Source organism: Scleropages formosus, chromosome 2 (assembly GCF_900964775.1).
Source record: "Scleropages formosus chromosome 2, fSclFor1.1, whole genome shotgun sequence".
NCBI classification, from domain to species: Eukaryota; Metazoa; Chordata; class Actinopteri; order Osteoglossiformes; family Osteoglossidae; genus Scleropages; species Scleropages formosus.
Window position 1 is genome coordinate 13,672,656 of NC_041807.1, and position 27,302 is coordinate 13,699,957.

The 27,302-nt window shown below is 44.0% G+C and overlaps 1 protein-coding gene across 2 annotated transcripts; it reads left to right on the top strand.

Moving 5' to 3' along the window:
- The first annotated feature begins 409 nt into the window (after window positions 1-409).
- On the top strand, window positions 410-27,166 carry bltp3b (bridge-like lipid transfer protein family member 3B). Of its 2 annotated transcripts, XM_018747453.2 has the most exons (22): window positions 410-663; window positions 8,889-9,051; window positions 11,305-11,343; window positions 11,434-11,525; window positions 12,274-12,463; window positions 12,672-12,812; window positions 13,260-13,430; window positions 16,033-16,213; window positions 16,596-16,679; window positions 17,281-17,445; window positions 17,909-18,021; window positions 18,163-18,304; window positions 18,399-18,592; window positions 18,680-19,998; window positions 21,153-21,233; window positions 21,835-21,998; window positions 22,300-22,463; window positions 22,648-22,798; window positions 24,323-24,582; window positions 24,700-24,877; window positions 24,972-25,150; window positions 25,537-27,166. In XM_018747453.2, exons 1-22 carry the CDS (start codon window positions 620-622, stop codon window positions 25,672-25,674), a joined length of 4,353 nt encoding a protein of 1,450 aa, XP_018602969.1. In that variant the 5' UTR covers window positions 410-619; the 3' UTR covers window positions 25,675-27,166. The 2 variants fall into 2 exon arrangements, with proteins under 2 accessions (XP_018602969.1, XP_018602970.1); XM_018747454.2 differs by lacking the exon at window positions 21,153-21,233.
- Window positions 27,167-27,302: the final 136 nt, after the last annotated feature.

A 27,302-nucleotide genomic window follows, 5' to 3' on the forward strand; every position in this document is an offset into this window, starting at 1 on the left:
AGTGTCACTGGATACTCGGAGAATGTGACGCAGGTGATTATTAATTTGCTTGTTGGTTGACACTTTTAATTCCAACCGCCTTCACTGTGACTGTGAGACACATTTACACTGAAGGATAGTATTTTTAAGGCACAGTTCGGGCTAAATAAATAAAAGTAATGTAAGTATCTCGCGCCACATGGGAGGGGGCGGAAAACTTCAACTTGTACGCCACAAAGTAAATATGAGAAATAGATAAAGAAGATGATGCTGCTACACATTTACCCTAAAAAATACCACGCCACGGAAACAGGATTACTACTAGACGACTGCCGAGCTGCACACGTTTCACACAGACTCAGCACAATGGCGAGAACGTTCCCTTTAATTACGCCCAGCCTCGTTTTCAGTGCTCTCGCGTTCCCGAGCGCCTCGCGAGCTGCGACAGGCCAGGCCGCGCGCGTCTTCAGGTGAGGTGAAGATGGACTCCAGACTGGCGGCGAAGGCAACGGCGGAGAGACGACACTTAGCTACGTTGTGTCACCGCATACGGTGAAAAAGGGCTGAGGCACAAAATGGACGCGTCCGTGGTCTGGAGAGCGTGAACAGTTACTGGGAAATATTATATCTTTTCGTCATCATGGCCGGACTGATAAAGAAGCAGATCCTGAAGCACCTATCGAGGTCGGTAATCGATCATCGGTGGAGAAGCAGGTTGTGTGTGTCGTTAATAACCGGCTCTGCGCCCGCGCCTCCTGTTCGCCCGAGAACAGGCAGTAAACGAGAAACGGAGCTCGTCGCTGGGAAGAAGTTCGCGCCGCGGAGGGGGTTGTTGTCGAGCGACGTATTTTGGTGACTTACTAGTGACATTTGATTTTCTGCTAACTCGCCCGCGCTAATTTGAATTTTTATTTTCCCTTTTTCCTGCGCGGTTTTCGCTGTTTTGACTAGACCGTTTCGGATAAAAATAACACATGTGCATGATGTGGGCGGAAAGTGACGGAAATATAATGAACGAAGCCCGAGTTACTCTTTCTGTGTGGGTAACAGCGAGTGTTTTACAAACAATGATGTACTAGTCTACTACTAGTCTACAAGGCTGCGTGTCCTGTGTCGCCTGCTCTGTGCGGTTAACTACCGCGCCGGAATCTGCTGGGACCTGCAGTGTGATGTCACACTAGTAGTCACTAGTACTGGATCCAGTGGAAACGCCACGATTATTTGGCACTGGATCCAGTGGAAAGACTACGATTACTTAGTACTGGATCTAATAGAAACACAAAGATTTTTTTGGTACTGGATCCAGGGGAAACATCATGATTATTCAGTTACTGGATCACATCAAGGGTCCACTGGAAACACCATGATTACTTAGTTTACTTAGTACTGGATACAGTAGAAACAGTGATTTTTTTTTTTTTTTTTTTGGGACTGTATTCAGTGGAAACATCATTATTATTTAGTACTCGATCACATAAGGGTTCATCGGAAACATCATGATTATTTTTAGTGCTGGGTACAGTGGAAACTCTGATTATTTACTGCTGGATCACATTTACATTTATTTAGCTGACAATTTTCTCCAAAAGCAACTTGCGTTGTTAAGGTGCTTACAATTATTTATCCATTTATACAGCGGGATAATTTTACTAGAGCAATTTCAATTAACTGTCTCGCTCAGAGGTACTGTCCTGTCCCGGCCTGGGTGTGTCCCCTCCCCCTTCGACCTTGCTCCCTGTGTTGCCGAGTAAGGCTCCAGCTTGCCGTGACCCTGCTTAGGACGAGCTGTTCTAGACACTGGTTGGTTGGTTGATGTCGGCAGGTGTGTGTGGAATACAAACAAAGCTGTCTTGTTGGGCATGGCATGCTTTGTCGGACATAGTCTAGATATTTTTATTCTCATGTTTCCATCTTTCTCCTCTCTCAGTATTTTTGCTGTTCTCATGGAGTGTGTCGTCTGTGTTTAATGTTTCAGAATACATTAGCCACTGTCCTTGATACACTGTACATTAAAATTCACATAGTAGTTTCTGAGTCACAGTGCTGAAATGATCTTTCTAAATATTCTGTTGTGATCTATAAAACTTGAATTTCTGAATTCAATGTACATGTCAGAAATGTATAATTACTACTGCTGTTGTATTGACCAGATTCCTTAGTAAAAGCAACTATGTCTAGAGAAGGATTTTCTTATTTATTGAATTTTCAAGGGTGCTTTAAACTTTGATTTGAACCAGAGACTAGCTTCTGTTTTTTTTTTAGCATCTTCTACCCATCTGATGAAGATGGGCCTTACCTGGAGCCAGCTAGATGCAAAGGCACAGGATAGAGGATTCTGGAGGTCTCTTGTTGACAACCTATACCTCGCTAACTAAAACCAATCTGATTCAAAGAGGTCCTTTGAACTGAGGCATTCCCATCTGCCCTGGTTTTGCAAAGTTTCACTCATTGGCAACTGTTTTAATGTAGACGAGATAACAGGTTCTGCTTTCACAGGCACTTTAACTTGATACCTTTTGGGGAGAGCTGAGTGAACAATCTGGGAAATGCCACTTATCCTAAATGTATTCCTCGCCCACTGGGTGATGTGGTGTTCTGTACTAACCGTAGCTCAGATTGACCAACGGGGGGAAAGGGCTGAAACAGCAAGTGTGTTTTTTTTTTTTTTTTTTTTTTTAATTAAGAAAGATAATTATTAGCCCTTATTGAGCCGACATTCTTGTCAAAGGTAACTTACAGTGTTTAGTCCTAGTATATCCTGTAGTGTTGTGCTGTAAATTGTGCTGTTACTGCCTTGTTTGGCCCATTTGGATGAGATGTGCCTTTCATATACACCAGAGTAGTTGTAAGCAAAAGCTCTTATCAGCTTCCCCTCAGGTGTACTGCTTGTTCAGCTTCCCCTCAGGTATACTGCTTGTGGTTAATTTGAGTTTTTCACTTCCTCTGCAGTTGAAGTTTAAAATGGGTGCCTTGGGTGGCATTCTGTAGATGTTCCATATTCGAAAAACACAGAACAGACCTGCTTACCCTTCGGTGAAAGTCCACCATTTTCATAACATTTTGTTTGCTTAGAGCCAGTTTTTGTGTGCACGCCTGTGGGTGCTGTGTTTGAGAGCCTTGATAAACACCGATCTACACTCACATGATTAGTTTTATGTCTGTATTGTACTGAGCAGTTCACTGTGATGGCTGCTCTTCCTGTAAGACATGGAAGGAATTCTTTTTTCCACTACATCATGGAGCTGCGCAAAACCACACTGCTATTCACTACTGGGTTGTACCCAGTCCAATGTTTGTTCTTGGTTTGGGCTCTCACCCTCTCATTCAAACTCTAGTGCTGTGTCCTGAGGGTTGGGTGGACATACTCTGATGGATTCCTGAGAGAGCCTGATTGAGGACTCTCTGAGTTGCGGTTGTGTACATGTGATTCTAACGGAATTAACAACCTGCAGGAGTGCCAGCTACAGTTTCCTTTCTTCTTGAGTTGTGAAGAAAAATTGCTTGAGTTCTTCACAGGTAAAACCTTATATGGTTATGAATGCAGGACAAGAATAATCATTTTACATTGGTAGTCCCCTGACTGCAGTGCTGAATTTGACCTTTTGAAGGCGTGTGGTTAGCAGACAGGAACATGTGTCGTCATCATTATCATTATCGTTGTTCTGTCTCCTGATATGTTACAGAATGAGATCAGAATCCAGTCCCTGCCTTTATGGGTAACCTGAGGTTTCAGTGACCTGATAGCTTGGTCACTTTTAGCTGCACAGGTATATGAATATTTCACCAGGCTGCACCTGCTGTGAGCGGTTCATTAGGTGCAGAGCCACTTGGAGCTGGGCTTGTTCCACCGTAGCCAGAATGTGTTTTAGCCAGTCCTCCAGGCAGAAATGGAGTTGTGCCACCAGCAGTTACCAAACCAGTTATGTGAGAAATAAGAGCATCGAAGCAGGAGACACTTTAATCTGGCATGCCTGACAGCTCCGTAATCTGTTTCATGGATGCATAGGGGTTCTGGAGTTTGGCTGCATGGTGGTGCATTGTTGGTGCTCCAGGGAGAAAACAAAGAGAAGGTGTCTGAGCTGTGCTTCAGTGCAGTAAAGGCTCCCAGGTGCAGTGTTACTGCAGACACTCCAGCACATATAAGCACTCTTCACACTTGAGCTCAGGTTGTGTCGACCAAGCTTTTCCTCTAGTTTTCATAAGGGGCTTTATACAGTTTATTAAAACTTTTTGTTTTTAGTTTTTGTCTCAACCAGTCTTGGCATTCAGTATGTTTGTTCTTATGGCAGCCCTGTAGGTAATGAGTCTGCAGTCTTTTGCAGACCACCTTCTTTCAACTCTTTGCTCCACTGCTGTCCCACCCTAACAGTTGCAGTGACTCAGTCTTTGCCTGCCAAGACTTAGTTGTTCATTGTGTTACTCAAAATTTGGTTTCCTCAAGTGACCAGCATCTCCTTTGGGTTTCAGTGTTGGTTTGTGACTTTATATCGTGAAAAATTTGTTAGTCAGTGAAGTTGACCAGATAACTTGAGTTTGTTTATCTAACAAAATGCTCAGCTATAGTTACACCATTAAGTGGTCTCTCTTGAGTGGCCATGTTCAATGCAAGTAACTTGAAGTAAGCTGTTTAGTGTCTAAATGGGATTAAAGGCTCAGGAGGTTGAAGGACCTGCCGTATCCCCATCCCTTGGTGTCACAGTATGCGGTATTGTGGCAGCACTATGTTCGATGACCCTCACAGGCCTTGAGTCGTACCTAGTAGGAGGATGTTGAAATTTCTGCCACACTTTCAGTACCAGGCCATTTTTCTTTAGCTCTCAAGAAGTAAAAATCCCAAAGCGATTGGCTCGCAGTTTATACAAAACCATGCTTTGCTGCCAGCTGAGCCACATTCCTCCAAGTAACACTGCCAGTCAGCCTGCCACGTCTTCCTTCTCTTCTTTCATCCCTGGCTGCGTGCACTTCTTACGCTCTCTGTCCTGCTGCTTATTGTCAGTAGGCTTACATTAGAAATGCTTTGGTGTAAACAAATACCTATGTCTTTATGTCCAACTTGTTTGGTTTTGTGTCGCACTTTCTTTTTCAGTGTTTCACTGAGCATGCCCACATTATGCGTTGTGATGAAGGCTATGTTGGCAGGAGGCCTCCTTAATTATTTCATATCCTGATCTTCTGCTTGTCAGAATTGCCCACGGGGTAGCCCTCTATCTTTCCTCAGGATGGCCCCCTTCTTGTCAGATTCGCCAGTTTTTTCACAGCACCAGTAACCAGTGTTTGTAGATCATTACTCCCACTCCCTGAACTCCTCTCCCCTCGCTAGGGAACTGGCTCTGATGTAAACAGGCTGACACGTCTGCATAGGCAAGCCTCTGCGAAACCCAACCCCTTCCTTCTGTGGTGTAGCCCTGTTGTCGTCATTAGTGCGAGAGTCGTGCTAACAAAGGAATGGACTCTGAAGATTTTTTTATCTGTAGACAACAGGGCGGGGGTAATGATAAACTCCTGTCATGGCTCCTGCGTTTCTACCGCTCCTCTGTCGCATGTTGCTAAGATTATCTTTATCTTTACTATGATACTTTGAGCATTTTGGGTTATCTGTATTGAGGCAGGCTCAGCCCTCCAGAGAGGTAATTACCTTCTATAATGGAGGTGTGTGAAGAGCTTTTGAACCCCATGCGTGACACCTGGACCACCTCCTGGTGCTCTTCACCACAGTCTTTTAACACAGCTTGTGTGGTGATGGCAGAGTTCCAAGTATAAACCTCACTGTTCTCTACATATGTGATCTTGGAACTGTTTGTTCATTAACCAGTTGAGAGGGTGGAGTTGGTGTTGTGTGGCACAGGAATGTCCCCTTGAGTTGACAGTAGAGATTTTTTTGGTGTTGAGTGGGGAAAATGTGCAGTGTCTGCTTTAGAGCAAGAGGGGCTGCAAGTTATGACCTTTGTTTCATGGTACGGTGCCCTTGTACACAGTGATTGCCAAGCAATGTAAACCTTGTGGCAACCTTTGTCCCGTGGTTAGATTCTATGTTTGCCCTAATAGATCAATAAATGTACCTTTGTGTGAGAGCGTGAGTCTTATTTTGGAGTGTGAGGAACTGTCTAACCACATATAAAATGTTAGGGCGTTGTCAGTGTGGTGTTACGTTGTGGAGTTTTCCTTTCAAACACAACATTGGTGGGATTCCCTTTCTGCCAACATTTGGCCTGCTGACATCCCCTGTCCTCCCATTATAGTTGCTCACCAAAGGCTGTAATTACAGTTGAACAGCCCATAATCTTTTACTGGTTTTGTACTTCCTAACTCCACTTGCCTCATGTGTTGACTCAACAGGGCTCTGATGCATTTTCCTTCTGCCTTTTTCAACCTCTTTTGCTGTGACTGGAGAATGGCAGATAGTCCGTTTTCTTGTCTGCCTTCATTTTCATTGCCAGGTTGTGAGTCCTGAAATTTTTGGTAAGACGGTCTGCTTCAGATTTGTATCTTTCACAGATGTTTCACACCTCTGCCCGAGGCAATTTGCAATTTTAGGTTTTGTTAAGCTGCTTAGCAATTTACCATTTAACACCTTGATGAAATGTACTACAGTAGGAGGTGGGATTCTAACTCATGTTCTCTGAATGCAAGGTTGGCAGCTCTGACAAGTACGCTATTAGTCTTCATTCATTCCTCTTCCATTTAGCTGATGCATTTACCCAAAGTGATCAGCAAATTCCTATTTAAACATCAGCGTATTTATGTTAGAGCAGTTCAGGATAAATGCATTTCTCATAGGAAACCCTCCTTTCAAATCATTATCCTATCATTATTGACTGAATATATCAACTTCATAGAATAGTCTAGTCTGTTTTGATAGCTGTCTAGCAAGGCTATGGTTAATTTTCAACAATAAAACTAGGCAGAAGCATGTTTTGCTTCAGTTTAATTTTATAGCAAGTTCTTTGCCACTCTTTTTAAATCACTTTCCAGTACTAATAGTTGCCATTTATCTGTGACCTCATTAATGCTCTGAGTCTGAGGAAAAATTGTATTATACTGTATTGATATTCTGGTTAGAAAGGATTCAGAACATTTTACTTAGCAAGCTAGTTATATAACAGGAGAAGAGCAATACCTTACTCTTAACTTTTTTTTAGCATGGATGTGAAGTCAATGTACATTGAGACTGAAATCCTCTGGCAGAAAAAGATGATGGCACACGTGTGAAGTGTAGGTGGATGTTCAGCAGCTACATCTTTTAGGTTTCATAACCTCCATATAACCAGACCACTGGGTGGAAGGCGGTGGTATCAAACGGAACTGAAGTGGGGGAAAACAATATTAAATAGTTGTAATTAGTAAATAATTTTTTTTTTGCTTTATCAGAGGCGAATGTTTGTCATAACATTACCCTGGGTACATCCTTTGTAGTAAAAGAAAATATATAATTTAGCAAAATTAAGTTAATGAATCTGCTGATGGTTACTGTCACATTTACAAGATGATCAGTTGGCACATTACATGCAGTTTTAATTAAAATACTAATGCATATTAATGTACTTTTGCAGTCTTTTTGGAACTGAGTTCTAAAAAAACATTTAGTTCAACTCTGGTAGTTCACATTTATTCATTTAGCAGACACCCCCACCCTGTCCCCTCAATGCGCCAGTCAGTGATTACTGTACAATATTTACTTGACACCTTTATTGACAGTGATTTGCAATGCTGGATACGCTGTTGGGAACTTCCTAGTCATTCACCCACTTATAAACCACAGCAATTTAACACACAGGGTAATTGAGTCACCAGTTCACCTGAAATGCAGATCTTTGAACTGACAAGAAACCCATGTGAACAGGCAAATGTCAGGTATACTGAATGGGGATCAAACCCATGTCCATCACTACAGCTCATGTGCTGTGAAGTACCTGCTTCCCCTCCTCTCTTCCTCACATCAGTATTTTCAAAGAATAATGGGGGCTACTGTACTTAAATAATGAAATCCAATGTTTTCCTCTAAATGCTGCAACCCTGACAAGGACAAGCAATTTTCAATAGTGAGTGAATGAGAGAACTTTTCACTGTTCTTTTTAGACACATACACACACACTGACTGATACTTGCTATTTTTGTCTGAAACACAAAGAGCCATTTTTTCTACCACAGTCCATATCCTTAACCTGTATTTTTGGAGCAACATTCCTGATAATCGGTTTAAGAGAGACATGTTTATGTGATGAATTAGGACTTGAGTGTGAAGATGATGTATTTTATTTTCAATTATTAATATGGTTCAGTTAAGTGTTCTTAACATTAAAAATTACAGCTGTGTACATAATTTTTATAGAAAACTCATATATAAATATTAAAGGTGAATAAATGCTGAAAATGTTCAGAACATGTTTAATACATTGGTTAGCTATTAGGTTTGAAAAGGAGCTTGTTGAGATTGTTTGGAGTTTATTCAGTCATCTTAAATTAGTTTGTCATATGAGTTCATAACCTTGCATCCTGTCCATTTTGTACCCTGTTTTTTACCTCATTCTTCTGGAATGGGCCTCAGACCACTGTGAGCATGCATTGGACAAGCCAGTTAAAGATGGATGGGTGAAGTTGGTACAAATGTTGAAATGACTCAGTATTTGTATTAACTTTTTATTCATCGTCCCTTTTTCTGAACTTTTTTCAGAAATAAGTAAGCAAATACATCAGCATTGTTTGTTGTTTAGCTTTGACTGATTGTGATGCTAGGAGTAACTTTGTTTGTAGCTGGATTCATTCATACATCCAGACTCTGGTTCCAGTGGTTTTCTTAAGGTGAAGAGCCAATGTACTGACCTCTTACTGGTTTGTGATGCTGTGTATTACTGTAGTGGCTGACTAACTGAATGATTCTGTCTGTCTCCATATTGCTCTTGTTCCTGCAGGTTTGCCAAGAATCTCTCCCCAGACAAGATCAACCTGAGCACACTCAAGGGCGAGGGCCAGTTAACCAATCTGGAACTAGATGAAGAGGTGTTACAGAACATGCTTGACCTGCCCACCTGGCTGGCCATTAACAAGGTGTGCTGCAACAAGGCTGCCATTCGGGTAAGTTTCTGATTTTGTTGCTTTTCTCCAGCTAGCAGGTTTTCCCTCCATTTACAACCATTCTCAGTTCTAAACGGGAAATGCAAAACGGCAGAATAATCTCAATTTAAGTTTGACTTCAGGTTTGGTTGTTACTTAAATGCTTTTGAAATGGTTTTCTCATCTGAGTAATTTAAATAGGATGCTCCTGGTATCATCATAAACCTTTGCAGACAAAGTAACATTGTTACATTTTGTGTCATCCATCCATTCATCCATTTACCTGTTCATCCATTCAGCATGTTTTAGGCAGGCTTTTTGCCTCTTGGTGTGATAGGTGAGCTCCTCCCATAGTCAGGCCAGTTTGCTTTTTACATTTTGGCTCTGAGGAAGAGCTGCAGTTATGGTAAATGTCAGTGTTGAGTAGCCCTCATACCTTTTTTGTCTGTGATAAGAAAATTAGTGTTCTTACATGTGAAATGTGTAGAAAGATTCCTAATCACATTTTGTGGTAAATGTGATGAACTGATAATCGAACTGTTGAACTCCCTTGTTGTGGCATTTGAGTGGAGATCAGCTGAAGAGTTGTGATGACATCTTTGCTTGCTTTGATTCCCCCCCCCCCCCCCCCCCCCCAATTATGCTGTAGCTTTGCAATGATTACTGGTTTAATTTGAAGGTGATCACTCACCTTCACACATCCACACATCACACTTTTTGTAATTTGATCCAGTTCTGCTTGGTTGACCCAGCACTGTCAGGACTGTAACTCAATGTGTTAGGTTGTCTGTCATTGGCGAGCTCATGCACAGAATGGAGCACATTAAAGTCAGAAATTGACAGTGTTCTTTCATGGTTTGGTGGCAGCTGTTAAAGAAGTTCTTGAGATGGTTAAAATGCACTGTAAGAGTGAGACTCATCAGGAGTCTCCTCTTTCCTCCTCTGATCAGCTGTTTCTGTATTGCTACGGTTTGCTCTGACAGTGTGAGATTTACCAGAAGGGCCTCAGCTGTTCCTCTTCCCCTTTTTTAACAAAAATTAATTTTTGATGCTTATCCATTTATGTCATGCTTATTAACTTATGGTACGTAGGTAGTTGATGGGAAAACCACTTCTTGAAGAGATCTTTGATCCATAAGGTAGTTAAATTCCTTTATTTCACTGTTGTCAGTGATGAAGAATGCAGGTATTGAGCACTCACAGGATACAAGAAAAAAATCTTCACATTTGCAAGTGTTTCAGTTCAACACAGTTCACTATAATATGGAAGCAGTTTAGGGGATGATGTACTTCCAGATTCAACTCTAAATAACTTGTTCGTGGCAAATGCATGTGTGAATTAAGGTCTCCTTACTGGAATGAGAACTTGAAACTTGAGACTGTCTTTGGGTCTGTTCTATCACACCTGTTATTAAGCAATCACATGCACCACAGCCTGATACTTTTGGATGTTACAGTAGGAGGATGTCCTCAGTGACAAAGCCCAAGTTAGTTCAGATAATCTTCTCTCACTTCCTGAGTCAGAGATCAGGTAGTGACATAGGCCCAAATGGATATGAAAATCCTCTGCTACTTAGTGTGGCATCCTGAGGTTGACAAGGGCAATTAGCCTTTGCCTTTTTGGCTTTTTCACTGTGCCTGTGTAGATTGCTGGTTTTGCCAGGGTCATATAATCTTAGTATCTGCTAGCAAGCATGGAGAGAGTTTTCAATCTTGCATTACTTGTGAATGCTTGGACTTGTGTCAGTGCTACCTAGCCTAATGTTACCTAGAGGCTGCAGCCAAATCCGATAATGACAGTAAATCTGAGTTCCAGTGATGTGGCCAGCACTGCTGGTCTTGCATTGCGGCCAAGATGCTAATCACTGTGATTATTAACTCTGTAATTGATGTTTAATTGACATAGCTTTCAAACTGCCATTTTAAGATGAACCTACTTTTTTTTTAGAATTTATCTTCAGACTTTATCCCCCTTCTCCATGGGGGATGTACCTTATGAGACTGACCATTTCCTTTCTCTTCTGAATTGCACTAGCATTAGGTGGTCCATGTGTAGGACTTATGGAAAAGGATGGCTTGTGTTAATTTCGGTGGCCACTGTCATTGCACTGTCGGTGGTGACTGGCCTTAGTGTCAGATGTAATGTATATACTGTCTATGTAGCTTGTGTTCCTATTTGCAGACTTGGATTCTGCTTGTGGAGCTAGGATTGCGGTGCCTGGTTGGTGTTGCCTTCCGTATGAGTGTCTAACTGAATTGGCTACTGTTTGGCAGATCCCATGGACCAAGCTGAAGACCCACCCCATCTCCTTGGTAAGCATCTCTGCCTTGATGTGTAGTGTACGAAGTGGGATCCTGATGAACCATGGGTGATGGTAACCTTTGTTTAAATGTCTTGATCAGTCACTGGACAAAGTGGTGATGGAGATGAGCACATGCGATGAGCCCCGCCCTCCCAATGGGCCATCACCCATAGCAACAGCCTCTGGTCAAAGGTGGGTGATGCACTATAGGGTCTGATGAAAAATGATTTAAGATCTTTTATTCAACAGTGGTGTTACCAGAGTGTACCAATGCTCCTTCCATCACAACAATGATTCATTTCTTGAAGGAATGTCTACTGGGTTGGGAAACTGAAATTGTGAACTTAAGGGTGATCTGGTTCTTCTCAGTGGCACTTAAATGTATTCAGATTAAGAACTTTTCCAGAAGTAGTTTAAATGCAATTTAGTGTATACACTGACCCTCTTTCACATCTGAGTGTTTATATAGGTACCTGACAACTCAAATGGCCAAAAAGCCCCAGAATAAAGACCATTGAATCCAAAAGTCAGTGTTCTATCGTCTCTCGAGCTAGTACGTTTGACACAGTAAGATTTATTCATTTTGCAGATGCTTTTTTTTCTCCAAAGCAACATATAACTTGGAGACAACTAAAATGCATTTTACCAGCAGATGGAAAAGATAGAAGTGCGGGGGTTTTAAATCTGTCTTCCCCAAGTATTCAGTATATACATTTATATACCATTCATAACCAGCACAGTGGTAACATTGATGGCTGACGGTACTTCTGCAAATCTGGCTCAAAGTGTCTGGAGTTTTCATGTTCTACATGTGTTTGCCATCCAAATATATATAAGAGAAAGTGGTTTACCCCTGCCCTGTTCTCGCAACACAAAAACCACACAATTATTTGAATTTGTTTTTACTTAGTATTGGTTTTCTGTTTCTCTGGTCTTGTAGTGAGTATGGCTTTGCAGAGAAGGTGGTAGAGGGAATTTCCCTGTCAGTCAATTCTATTGTGATCCGGATCAGTGCCAAGGCCTTCAACGCGTCTTTTGAGCTCTCACAACTGCAGGTCTACAGTGTCAACACCAGCTGGGTGGTCAGCGATTTGAGGTTTACACGTATCCAAGACCCTCAACGAGGAGAGGTAAATGCCTGCTACTGGATCGAGGGTCATCATGGGTAATGCAGCACTGGGGATATTGGAGACACCTATAGCACTTGAGTTCTTGGTGGCATTCCCTGTTTGTGGCTTCTTGGAGTGTTTTCTCCATGGAGGAATTCGAAGAAGAGGTGATTAATGGTAAGGTAGTAAGCTGGTTTGCTACTGCACGATTTCCATGTTCTTGTCTTAGATCCTGACTTTCAAGGAGATCAGCTGGCAAATGATCCGCATCGAGGCCGATGCCATCCAGAGTGGGGATCACGAGATGCTGAGTGCTCCAATTCGTCTCATCACTAACCAGTCCAAGATCCGAGTCACTCTCAAACGGAGGGTGAGGAAAGCACCACGTACACAAGCCATACATAAGCACTAGAGAGGCACCCTGCCAAAGGGAGGTTGTTGATGTCTTCAGCTGCCCACTCACTGTGACCCAAATAATCAACCAACCACTTCTGGCCAAATTCTGTAACTTCTTTTGCTCCATCAGAGTGCTTAAATAGACATTGCATACAAGTGTTGAACTGACTAAGTGTGTGTTTTTGTTGCTGGAAAGCTGAAATGTCATCAGTATGCTTCCAGTGCGTGCGTGCGTGCGCACACACATTTGAAGACCGTGTTGGTTGCATGCTGTAATTACTGAAATACAATGGTTGGCAAGTACAAAGATGTACATCTCCACCCTGAGGTGCTGGCTTCATGTTTTGTTAAGATGACTCAGTTGTTGCAATTATCAGACTTCTCAAAGGTATGACTGAGTAAATTCAGCGCTTTTTGACAGATGAAAGACTGCAATGTGGTGGCTTCCAAACTGATTCTGGTCCTGGACGACCTGCTGTGGGTTCTCACGGACTCACAGCTCAAGGCTATGGTTCAGTATGCCAAGTCCCTCAGTGAGTCTATGGAGAAATCCGCACAGCAGAGGAAGAGCACGGCTTCAGAGTCTTCGCAGGTTAGTCCCTTATCATGCCGATGCCCCATCCACATGCACCTACATCCCTTTGCTTGCGTGTGCTTACAGACATGCACGCACACAATGTTAACACACTTGCTTTCAGTGTACCGAGTACAAGTCCCCACTGTGCAAGATGAGGTTTCCTGGTTTAGTTGTGATGGGTCCTTCTTTGGATACTGTGATGTAGTAATGTCACAGTGCAGGCTTGTGTGATCTTCAGGAAAGCTACCTGCTTTCCATACCAGCCAGCATCCCCTTGTGTTCATTTATTCCTTACTACTGCTGCCCGGGATATCAGCAGTTTCACTCCTACTTGTGTTTCAACTCAAAGTTGTGCAGCTCTGCCCTCTGCTCCCTGAAAATGGTACTACTTCAAATGTTCATGGTACTGCTGAAGCCTCCTCATTTGTGCAGCTCATACAGGTCATCATAAGCTGCCATTGCTTTTTCTACAGCCCATTGAAATCACTGTCACTGTTTGACCTTTTCAAGTGTCAGTCAGCCCTAAAAATATCTTACGGTATGTAACACTGCTTTTATGGTTTTTCTTTTACTTTTCAAACTTTTTAATTATTGGTATTTGTCACAATGCACAAACCTAGGCTTAACTGTATTTGAATGTTGCAGTTTTTCAAGTTTGTCATAGATACAAGTATCATGAAACTCTTCTTGAATGCTTTTCCACAGACTATGAACAAAAACAGTAGAAATGCTGCACAAAACAATAACAATGACACTGAATAATGCTAATAAAAATAACAAATAACGGTAACAATAGACAGCTAGAGTACTTAAAACTGAGAATGGTAAATTACACTGTCACTTTAAGCAATGTGCTTGGGAGGAGCAGTCCAACTCTAGTTACAAAAGGTGGCACATTGGTGAGTGTTGTGTGCTCTTACAGCAGTGGGGTAAAAGCTGTTCCCGTACCTAGTGCCAGTGCGGGTTCGAATAGACCTGAGCCGCTTTCCAGACGGCAGAAAAGAGAAAAGTGCCTGTGCGGGGTGACTGTGATCTTTCATGATGCGCAGCGTGTGGTGTAGGTGTCCTGGACTGCTGGTATCTGTGTGCCGATGATTTCCTGAGCTGTTCTGACCACCCCTTGTAGGGCTTACAATAAAGTATTACAGTAGTCCAGCCTGCTTAAGACAAAAGCATGAACCAGTTTCTCAGCATCCCGTCTACATAGGAATTGCCGTAATTTTTACTACTATGATGGATGAGACGTTTCATGTTGAACTGGGGATTCAAGATACCTTATAGCAATAATATTATTACTTGTTACCTGGCATAGAATTGTTACTAAATCTAGAATGCCCAGGAGGGGTGGGCAACCACTGGCTCTTGGAACCCCAGAGGTTTTTTTTTCTCCTTCAATTTTCAATTGGGAGTTTTTGTTCCTTTCCTTTGTGGCCAGTAGGCATACTTATAGCTCTATAAAAGTACTGGATTATGGTAGTCATTACTGAACTGTTGTCTTTGTTTCTTGTATGATCTGTTTCCCCCCCCCCCCCCCCCCCCCCCCCCGGCATATGTCTTTGTTAAAGTGCTCTGTGTCATTGCGTGAGAAGAGCGCTCTATAAAAATAAATTGAATTCAATTGAATTTAGCTAAGGGGGTGCGGTGGCGCAATGGGTTTGACCGGGTCCTGCTCTCCGGTGGGTCTGGGGTTTCAGTCCCGCTTGGGGTGCCTTGCGATGGACTGGCGTCCCATCCTGGGTATGTCCCCTCCCCTTCCAGCCTTACGCCCTCCCGGCTCCCCACGACACCCCGTATGGGACAAGCGGTTTCAGATGGTTGTGCGTGTGTGAGAGAATTTAGCTATGTTTCTTAACTGAAGGAAGCACGACTTAGTCAAAGCATTTACATGAGATACAAATGACAGCTTCCCATCCAACAGGACACCCAAATCCTTGACACAATCCGTACGCTAGAAAGCAGTACCATTTGTTGTAAAGATTGGCATGATTGTGTTGAGAGTTTTGGCATCACCACCCAGCACAAGTACCTCTGTTTTACTGGCATTTAGAGAGAAATTATGGATGAGTAAATATTTTTTTATACTAGTAAAACAATTAGCTAAAGACACCACATGTGATGGATCATCAGGCTTAAATGATACATACAGCTGTGTGTGTCATTGGCATATGAATGGAAATTCACATTGTGTTTGCAAATGTCACCCAGTGGTAACATATAGAGTGAGAACAATAATGGCTCCAACACAGAGCCCTGTGGCACACCATACTGAACTGTATTTGAGATGGAGGGGGTGCAAACATCAGATTTCAGTACAAAATTTCGGTTACACATATCAGATCTTTTTTTCTTTTTTTTTTAAATTTTTTTTTTAGTCTTCAGTTATAATACACATAAATAGGTTCTACATTGGGTGTCTTTACTCATTCGGTACTTAAAGGACACAGGAATCAGATTTGATACTCAAAGTGACAGCCTAGGGACTCCATGCATTTGTGTATGGATTATAGACATTTTAGTATTACTGGTGTCATTTTGGTTACCTACAGAACATGATGTTTGATGTGCTCCCTGAGGTAATTTCCTATGAGGTAATTCCATTTTTCTGCTGTGCTTCCAGGGGGCCGCAGCGCCCCCGTCATCCCAGCAGGTGAGGTCGCAACAGTCAGCAGCAAGCATAGACCAGAATGCGGCCATGGCCAAGCTCTTCAATGCATATGATGTGCGCGAGACCTCCCACCACCTACAGATCACTCACCTGGACCTGCATATCTGTGATGATGTCCACAGCAAGGATCGAGGTTGGCCCTTGCAGGGGCAGCTGTGCTTATCATTTTGTTGCATCGTTCTTCACACTCTCAGTACTGTCTTTACTTGCTGTTTTGAAGGGTAAAACTACAGGCAGGATGGCAGATAGTGAAGTGTTTTAAGGACCTGGACTTGTGGCCAAAAGCCTGCAGGTTTAGCTGGAAGGTATCAGCAGTTATATCTTTGAGAAAAGATTTGACACTTGAATTGTTTTAGTGAAAGTGTTTTTGTGTAATTAAATTGTCAGATGAGCAAATAATTTCAGTGAGAAGTGTCAGCTACGCAGCTATAGTCTGATGCTTTGGTCTGTGTGTAGTTAAATATTGTTTGTCAGTCATACACTGTGATTTATCTCCATGTTCTATGTCTCCACAGTAATAAATAAGCAGATTGCAGGAGGAGCCATGCAGTTGTCCTTCAGTCAGATCACTGTTGACTACTACCCATTTCACAGAGCAGGTAAAATCTGGCAATGGCACACTAATGTTCCAACAACATAGTCTTGTCGTGCTACTGCTCTTTAAACAGATTAAAATAATCTGAAGAAAATTTTTAGCTTGTTGTCTGACACATGATCCAGAATAGTGGCACAATTTGATCAAAGAGCTGAACTGTTGTATCCAGTGTAGCTGGTGTATATGCAGAAAGTAAGATGCTTTGTGTGCAGGTATGTCTGTTTTGACACAGCCCTGAAAAATTGGCTTCTCTCATTGCTATGTAACAGCCCAAGTTCTTATGTAAGTGTTGATGTCAGATTCAGGCGAGACCAGACGCTGCTCTATTGGGAAAGAGATGGGCAGGCCAACGCAGATGGCCAGAGCAGGTTTACCATCGACTTTCCTTGGTGGTGTTACTAAATGAGCACACAAACAGTGGTCTACACTATGGAAAGGATGTGGGAGTGACAAAGGAGGTCACTTTGAGTCACTAGGGATGTGTGTTTCACAAGAATGTGTGTGACTTGTGAGCGTCACATGAAAAATGGGTTCAGCTTTTGGACATTTGGGGCAGTGTTAGTCAGATCTACACAGGGTCTTATTCATCTTGCATTGTTTTTCAGGAGAGAGCTGCCAGCACTGGATGCACTATAGTGATGCCACCAAAGCACGGGAATCCTGGGTCCGCAGCCTGCTGGACGAGTTCAAGGCCAACGTCGATATGTTGAAGAATGCTGTGAAGGATCATCAGAGCCTGGGTTCTCCACCCCACACCTCCCCACAGCACGGTACTCAGACACACATCCCCACAGCACCGAAAGCACATTCAGATGTGCAGGTCTGTTGTAACTGATTATATGATAACTTGGGTGGGGGGTATATCAGTGCCCCTAAAGGTAGAAGATCAAAGTGCTGTGGAAATAACTTCTGAAAATCATCAGGAAGCAGCAAATTTGTATGTCTATAATGTGGCAAGAGTGAGCACAGGGTGCTTTGTAGTACCTTGTGGTCATTCTAGCTATTCTGCTCTGTGTTCTCCGTTCTCCCTGGGCGATCTAGGAGGGCACCAGGGTGCCGTAGTGGTTAGCGCCTTGGAGTCTGGGCCTGAGGGCTGTGGGTGCCTGACCTGGATGGGGCCTTGCTGTTGTTCTGCTGTGCCAGGCACCCTATCTGCTCTAAGGTTAAGATGAAAGTTAGACCCCCCAGGTGAGGTTTGGTGAGCTGTACTTTGACTATATGGTTCTTTTACAGGGAAGATCTCCACCACATCCACCAGTGCCTTCACGCCCTCTTCCCAGGCACCCAAAACAATGCTCATGTCCAGCTCTGTTGTCTTAAGAATGGCCGACTTCAGCATCTACCAGGTGAGAATACACCCTCGTGACATATACATCAATGTTTACCAGGCTAGGCCATAAACTACTGCTACCCTTCTACATGATGTTCAACTGTTCCATGATTCATCTTGCAGTTCGTTGCTTCCAATACCTTTGGTTTCTCCTCAGGTATCGACAGCTGATCAGCGTCGCTCCAGCCCCAAGACCATGATCTCTTGTAACAAGAAGTCCCTCTACTTGCCTCAGGAGATGCCTGCCATTCATGTGGAGTTTACAGAATACTACTTCCCTGATGGAAAAGATTATCCCAGTAAGAGAGCTGTGTGAGTGGTACCTGTGGAGTTATGAGCTATCCCACTGATGGACCTGTAATAGTGATGCCAAGCGTTTTACTCCCCCCACAGTCCCTTGCCCCAACTTGTATGCTCAGTTAAATGCCCTGCAGCTGGTTCTGGACCCACGCAGCTTGGTGTGGCTGAACCAGTTTGCTCTGGATTTGAGGCAGAGCCTTGAGCAGTTCATGGAGCTTTACAAGCTGGATGACTCACAGAAACCTGATGAACATGTAGACATCAAGGTGGATGGACTCATGCTGAAGGTGTGTTGCTTGTTTTCCACATATGTTGAACCTTAGGTGTTTCATAATTGTTGCATTCCTTAACTCTGTGTATGTCAATGTACATAGTTGGTGCTGCCCACAGAGCAGGAACTGTCAGGCTCTTCAGATATGCCAGGCTGCGTGTCCATCCAGACATCTGAGATGGTGGCCACCAACACACGCCATGCTCCAGGCTGCCGCCGCTCTGACCTAGAGGAGGTGCTGCAGGATTTCCAGGTGGAGGATTTCTTTGTCCATGGTCCCACCTCCTTTCCACGCAGCACGGATGCCTTCCGCATCCTGCATCCAGTGTTCCAGCGGCATGCCCATGAACGGGACACGCGAATGCACGATGTGTACCGGGGGTTGATCCCACCGTCGCTTGGAGCTGATGCCCTCAAGGCACCTGCTGCTGGAGACCTGTGGGCACTGCGCTTTGCCCAGTTCTGGGCTGACTTTGAGGGCTCTAGAAGTGGGCGTGGCCGGCCTGTACCCTTTGTGGACTCTTTCCCCCTCACCCTGTGGGTGTGCCAACCTGCTCGCTATGCTCGTTATCAGGAACAGCAGCAGGCAGCAGCCTCCCTAAAGACCGTCCCCCACAGCGAGTCGGTGGAGATAGCTGACCGTTTGCACCGTAAGCGTCTGCTGAAGGAATACTACAGCTCTGAAAAGCAGTCCACTCCCAATGGCATCCTGCCCAGCTGCCCCTCTTCCTCCAAATCTTCAGTGACTGATGCAGACGTTCAGGTGCTGGTGCATGTACAAAAACACTTAAGTGTCCAGCTGAGCCACCAGCAGTACGTGTTCCTTCTGCACCTCCAGCAGTCCTTCAGAGATCTGCAGCAGACATTACAGCTGGACCATGAGCAGATGAGTACACACCGCCCTGATTGCCAGGATATTGACCTTACCAGGCCCTTAGTGTGCATGGGCCTTCTCCTTCGGAGTGCTGAGGTGGCCTTGCTGATGCAGCCTGTTCCACAGCCGCCTGACTCGGCTCCCTCAGGGAATGCCAGCCCCTTGGGGTCTGACCTGTCCCCCTCTGACAGTAAGACCACACTGGGGACAGGTGGTGGTGGTGTTGCTGACCAACCAACTGCATTGCTAGCCACTGCTGATGAGCTGCTGTGCTATGGTCCCAGTGAGGGAGAGGAGCCTCCACGGGGCCCCACCCCCCTCCAGCCCATAAAAGCCCCCAGTGATGTGGAAGAAAAGAATGGTGCTGCAGGGAAGTCGGCCTTCCTGGAGAAGCAGTCCTCGGGGGACCAACTACTAGGACAGCTGGTTGGAGAAGGTGGGACGGTGGATAGGGAGCCGCTCCCCAAGGCTGAGCCACCTGTACCCAGGGAGTGCACAGACAGCCGGGACAGGACTAATGCGGCAAGGCTTTCACAGTCCATGTCCAGGTAACACCACCTCCCCATCCACACCATTACCATCTAGTCCTTTTTTTCTTGGTTTATTACGTTCTAGCCTGTCTACTTTAGGCAAAGATATGTGTTTTAATACTTTAATGTCTTAATTTCTTCATTTTAAATTTTCTGTCCACAGTAACCTATAGCCAAAAAAGCTTTATTGTAAGTCATCCGTAATTTGTGCCTTACGCTGTTTTTATTATTTTGATAAGGATAATGTTAGAATTGCACGTATACATTAGTCTTCATTATCCTGTCTAAATGGGAATGGCTGTATTATGTAAAACCACATGTAATATGAGCTGGATTTGTAAATTGATTGTTAGACTCAGTGGTGACATACAAAGCTATTTAAAAACATTCATTTGTCCACTGTCAACCCTAGCAGGTAATCATTATTTTAGTTAAAGCAAACCTAAAGTGTAAGAAAATTAAACCAGTGTTATCAGATTGTCACAATTCAGCACACAAGGTTAAAAAAAATTAAGTTTACATGTAGAGTAAGCTTGGTTTACAGAGGGCAAACATCATTAGTTGATGCTGCATGCAGTTCTGAAGTGGATGGGTTTTCAATAAAACACATTTGCAAAATGTTTAGCACAGAGACACAAAAAAATGTCTGAAGCCAGATAGCATGGAAGACCAGATAAATGAAGACCAAATAATCGGGAATCTACTGTACTCTAATTGAGAAACCCACTGGTATTTGAAATGTTCGCACAGTACGCATTATTTGAAAGGTGCACTCCTGTCAGTGAGGAATCAGGATTGAATTTATTGACTTGCACAGATGGTACCTGAAGCTCTGTATTGTTTTATAGGTAATTTCATTATATTGTCAGTGTTGGGCATAATTGGTGTATTGCATAGCATTAGAATTGGCACTTGTGTGAGAGTGTCATGACCCCACTGTAGTCTGGAGGGAGCTACTGTGGAGCATGAGACGTTGATTGTATGCTTGTCTGGGCAAGTGTGTTCATGCGTGTGCCGAGAGAAGGGACAACTGGACAAATCTTGGCTTGTTTTCCACAAAGGCTCCTCTGTGTGTGTGTGTGTGTGTGTGTGTGTGTGTGTGTGTGTGTGTGTGTGTGTGTGTCTCTTCTCCCTGTGGTCTCACCCAGGGCAGTGTGTGTTTCTCTTTAAAGGAAAGGAAGTTTGTCAATGGTGTCTGATCTCCTGAGCTCAACAAACACCAGGTCCACCTCCCTCTATACCATGTCCAACATGTAAGCACTTCTTATCCAGGCCTGTGTGGGTTTGTAATCTGTGGCAGTCTCTGGTAATCTATTAACATGTGATTATATGTCTCCCTATGTAGCTTGGAAATCTCTGCATGACTGTAATAATCTGTGGTTATCAGTGGTGCCGTACATGTCGAGTTGTCTTGTGTAGTTACTTGGCTGGTACTTTGTTTTAGAGCAGAATCCCCCTCAGTTCCCTCTGTTTGTACGCATATCTGTAAGCACACTCTATTTTGCATATTGTCGGAATTTTTTCCCAAAAGTCAATATAATGTGGTAAATAATTCCTGACCCCACCCTGACAAAACTCTAAATTTCAAAGCTGACAAATATGGTCTGTCTTTTTTTTTCTTTCTTTCTTTCTTTCTTTCTTCCCTAAAATGCTGACCAAGTAAGAGGACTAAAGGAAGAAAAAAATCATTTGAGGTTTTCCATCTGTTAACCAACCAAGCACCTAATGCTATATCTGATTCTGTATTTAAACACAAAAGCAGACTTCCTGAGACGTTTAGTGTCGGTGCGTTCAGTCTCTCTTGGACTACTGAACCCTGATTCACCCTCTTGCTCCGTATTCTGTTGTTTTCAGTGGGAGGCTCATGCGGGACCGCTCCCAGTCCAGCTTCTCAGTTTCCTACAAGAACCTAAAGAAGAGTCCATCACTGCAGTCGCTGGACAACATCTCCATTGACAGCTACTTGCTGGAGGAACAGGGCCTGGAGGACTGTGACTCCTACAGCCTGCTGGAAAGAGGTAACGCATGCACGCCCACAGAGAGAGTCCTGAGGGTGCCAACATGGATAGACGGGCAGAAGTATCCATGTTGCATGGTGGGTTAATAAAAAAAAAAAAAAAAAACTTACTGCATAATTAAAAAGATACAAAAATACTTGGAGCCTTTTACAGAAGACTTTTAAGGTAATTACACCATTTCAATATATAATACCCTTTTAACATGTGCTATGGCAGAAAATTTTTGTGTGAACACAGAAATTGTGGACTGGTGGTAATAGGATGGTCTGCTATCCCTCTTCCTGTCTGTCTAAAATTGCAGAAGGTGCTGGGGATGACGTGTCAATCTCTGGGTTCAAAGATACCCTGAGTGACCAGAGTGGGGCAGAGAGCGCCAACGAGTTGTTGGGCCCTGAAACCACCACCATTTCACCCGATGCTGTCAGTGCCACCTCACAGAGCATTGAGGAGCACCCCAGGGACCTGGTAATAGTCTGATCACCTCCTCCCCACACATTTAGTTTACAGCTTATGCATTATAATGCACTAATCATGTCATATCACAAAAATTGACAGTTATTTTTTGCATGTGCACTCCAAGTGTCAATGTGTAGGATATTGTGCCAACATTTGGGACTTTCAGGAATGACTCTCTACCTCCTGTTCTCAGGTGTCTGTGCTGGTACTGAAGATGCAGTCCTTGTGTGGTGTGCTGGACATGCATGGGAAAAGTACAGCTGTGACTCTCCAGGTGGGACAGGTTGCTCCTAGCCAGCTGGGAAACGTCAGCGTGCGGCAGTACCTTAGCAACCGCAGCCTAGGTAAGACTCAAAGCCACAGTCTGTTGGTGCTTAACTGAATAAACTCAGTCTTGCTTTGCGGTGTGTGTTAAAGTCCCTGTCCAATGGATATCAACGGTTAACAAGTTCTGCATAAAAAATTAACCCTTTTTCTTTAAATTATTGGTGCACTTAATCTTAAATACAGTACTGTGCAAAAATCGGAGGCACTTAGATGTTTCACAAACTCATTTGATTTAGATGATTATTTAATGTCTTCTGCATTAGCACTAATGGGAAAGAGCATATTTTAGATTTCCAAGCATTCCTTTTGCAAAAAGTTACAGTATTACAGTAAGGGTTTTGTATGTCATTAAAGTACACACACACATAAACTGAGACCGCTTGTCCTGAGTAGGGTCGTGGCGAACTAGAGCCTAACCCAGCAACACAGTGCACAAGGCTGCAGGGGGAGGGGGGACACCCAGTGCGGGACTCCAGTCCATCACAAGGCACCCCCAGCAGGACTCTACCCCCAGACTCGCCGTGACCCCACTTGGAAACGGCTGTTGACGATGGATGGTTACGTAGCTTTGTAGGAAGTTTATTAAGAGCATTATTTTTGGAAGCATTCTCAATTTTCAATTCTCAATCTTTTTCCCCCAATCAAATGCCTAAAACTTTTGCACAGTACTGTATGTCCATATTTCATTTATGTTAGTTGAAAATGTGTTGAACCAGTGTCCCATTGAGGGTCTAACCTACCTCCTGGCATGTGCTTTCTGTGGTGCGCTCTAGACCACCATGGCCTTGAATTTGTTGTCTGCACATTTTTTTTTCCCCCATTAGTGGCTTTGTGATTATAGGGATTTTGACATTAGAGATTGGCAATTTATCCATCAGCTGAGTAAGCGACACTGAGTCACTCAATGCTTTTGTCCAGTTCCTCCCCACCTGGTGTCTATGGCGTGTTATCATTGAGTCATCATTGTTACAAATGCTGTATATGTGGTTATTGGTCTGTAATGAGGCTAATAATTGCTTTCAAGGCAGACAACAGAAACTGATATTGTGCTTTTTGTGTGTTTTTTTTGGTCCATTACTGTGGGAAGAATTTGGGATTTTATAGGAATACAGGAACACACAGTAATCTTCCTCATTTAAATTAATGGAAATGTTTTTTTTTTTTTTTTCTTTGTCTCAAAACAGTTTTACTCAACCCTAGCGGATTTTGTGAGCACATTGTGTTCATTTAGTAATGGAGAGGTGCACTCTTTCCCTGTGCTGTGCTGGTCATGGATAGTGACAGTGATTACTTCAGAAGAGCACCTTATGCTATAGTGACAGTAGTGCAATTGAGTCATACTCCTTTAAACATGCTGCCATGGTACAGCACCTGTATGTTCAGACATGCTGCCTGCACATGACTGTGGTCATCAGTAGTAGTTGTGGAGTCACGTGACTCAGGTCAGACAGCCGCTCTGATTCTAGGTGTGACTGAGAAAGATGCATGACATTTTGCTATAGGTACTTAACCTCCCTCCATTTCCATTCTTCCTACTCCAGGGGGTGGGGTGTCCTCAGTGAGCTCTGCAAGCAATAAGTCGCAGCCTGAGGTGCAAATAAGGCTGGAGAGTGGTCCATGGGCAGCGGTCCGTTCTCCCATGGCTGCTCGCAGCGGCTTCCTACAGGGTCACCTTCAGGAGCTGAGTGCAGACTTCCTCATATCCTCGCTCCGCAGCCTGGCCCACTTCCTGGATGATGACTCCACCTCCCAGGTGCTGCCCATGAGGATCAACATCTGCAGCACACGCATCAACCTGCAGGTGAGGGAGCAGGGGCTGGCTTGGGGTATTGGGTTACAATGACATTTCCGCCATGCTAACCTGTTGTATACCCTCTTCCTCTTTGACTCGTGAGTGTTGCCTCCTTTGCTCCCGTAGGATGACAGCACCCGTGACAATGGAGGTGACACTGAATCGAAGCCTATTGCCTTGTACATTGACAACCTGCTCATCCATCGGGAGGATGATGGCTCCTTTTCCATTGGAGGTGAACCTTGCACCCCCAAAACTCCCCTCACCCCCAGGATGTACCTTCACTGCCCGCCTCCAAAAACCTGTACGTGAAATCCTCGCCACCCAGGGGTATTTCCTGCCCAGTATACATGCAGGCACAGGTTTATTCTCTGAGACATGTCACATTTTTTGCACAGCTGACCAGCCTCAGGTAGTCGGGACCGAGAGAGCGGACCATGTTTGTGAGGGAAAGTTAACTACTCTTCCTGAAGTGCTGCCCAGAGTGAAGAGTGTGTCCTGTTCTACGCAGACACCCCTGTGGCCATCGGAGGGACCCCCTCCTGCCACAACTAGTACAAACGGCAGCAAAGAGCAGGTAAGCAGAGCATGAACCCTGTTCCCCCATCTGTCACTTTCTCCAGTCTTCTTCGTGTTTCCAAGACATCTTAGTAAAAGCACCGGACAAAAGTGAAAACACCAAGAAAATGTCATGTGGCATGGTGCTGTGGTGGGGATGGCACAGATATCATATGGTACATTGTCACCAGGGTTCGAACTTCAGGAATCTGGCATCACAGTTGCCACTCCCATATTTAATAAACTGCATCCTGCTACTTTACACTTGACCCACTGCTGAAGTAGACTTCTTTTATCAAGACAATAACCAGTTAGACCTTTCTGCTTCTCATATTTGACTGCACATCAGTTGTCTCACTATCCCCACTCTCTGACTCTCTCTTTTTCCCTTCTTTTTTGCTGCAGCTGCTGCTGGAAGAAAATGAATGCTTAAAAGTGGCACTTTCTAGAGCCAAGATGGCACTGGCGGAAGCCCAGATGGAAAAGGACTCACTGATGCACCATATGAAGACCCTGAAACTGACTGCAGGGGGCAGCAGTTAGCTGTCATGCAGTGAGATGGGGGCCAGGGCTGACACCAGGGACGTCAGGCCAGGCAGACAACCATCCCCCACCTGGACCCTAGAGCCTATGGGCCCCAGAGTCACAAAGCGTGTGCTCCGGTTTCTGGTGCTGTTCCAGTGCAGTGCAGCCTGCCCTCGGTTGCAAACTCATGTGCTGACAAAACACTTTGTGTAAAGTTCTCTGAAGAGGCAGTGTTTGTTTCCCCTCAGCCCTTACCCACAGAGAAAGGGGTCTCATTTATACGCATATTCTTAAAGCTGCTACTGCCTTCTGCAGCCAGCGAGCTGCAGGACGACATTCAAAACATTTGAGCAGGCACAGATGTGGTTGTGGGTTTGCACGGTCTATTGTAGACGTGTTTGTGTGCGGGGTTAGAAGAGCCCTGATGTTTGGAGAAACACACACTACCACTAACTTTGACACATCACATTACAAAGTGGTGACAAAGAATGTCAGGTTGTCATATCTTGGAAGGAATGTCTTAATGGAGACTATTTGCACTGTACTAAAATTGATCACATACTTAATTTTAAGCAAAAAATAGCTCTTAACAAATTGTTCTTTAGGCATTTGTTGTAGTATTTCAATGAAACATTTTGTTCAAGGGTGTTTTCTAAGGAGTTCTGTATGCTAGTGTGTAGATCAGAATCTTGGCTTGTGTGCGACTAGCAGCCACGGTTAGATTCGTACACGTTCCAAGACCGACTTTCGTATTTCTTAGTTAACATAAAAACTGGTGTCTCCTAGCATACAGTCAATAAAAAGTGATGTTGATATATATTTTAGATTTGCACTTTAACAGAAAAATTCCTGAGCCACTGTTGAACAGCTTCCAGTAAAGAAATGACACACTAGGGTGCTGAGAATGGCTTTTCGGTGAGAAAAGGGAACGGTCGTGAACAGGATCTGTCCGCCTTCCTCTAGTTGTTTGTGCTTGTGCATATGGTATGCTGTATGCCTGTCGTTTCCCATTTTTACAGTTTTACACACACACACTTTCAAGAAGCATTGTCTGTAGAGGAGATGCTATTCCTTTGTCTCTTCTGTCCCCATGTTTCCAGTAACAGAAGCAATCAGCATCTATTGTAATAGAGCCCTGAGCTAAAGAACAGATTTGTTTGTAATGTGCTGTTAACTTTGCCCATGGAGGTGTCACACTGGTTGCATACTGTCCTTGCAAATCAGGTCACTGTAAGTGTAGTGGATATTATGATCAGTGTAGAACCATGGTGAAACACCAGGTAGGCAGATATCTGGAAGTACAGAAAAGACACCCAGGAAAGCTGTGGTACAGCTCAGAATGCTGCTCAGTAACAAACAGTATTTGACTATCTCTCCTGCTTATGGCTGGACATGCTAAAAGGAGCAGTGTACCACAGCCTGGCTTGTGGCAGTGGGACCAGGAAGCCGATACCCCCACTGGACCAGATCTTCAAGATATCAGTGTTCGTGGAATAAAAAAAAAAAAAAATCAAGATCTCGTGAAAGCAGCTGTGATTTTTCTTATCCAAGGCTTTTTAAGTGCCTCTCTCTAGAGCCTCAATGGACAAGCTGACGCGGCGTCTCAGCAAGGCCTCTGCAGGAGACCTGGCGCAGTGTGTATCTGT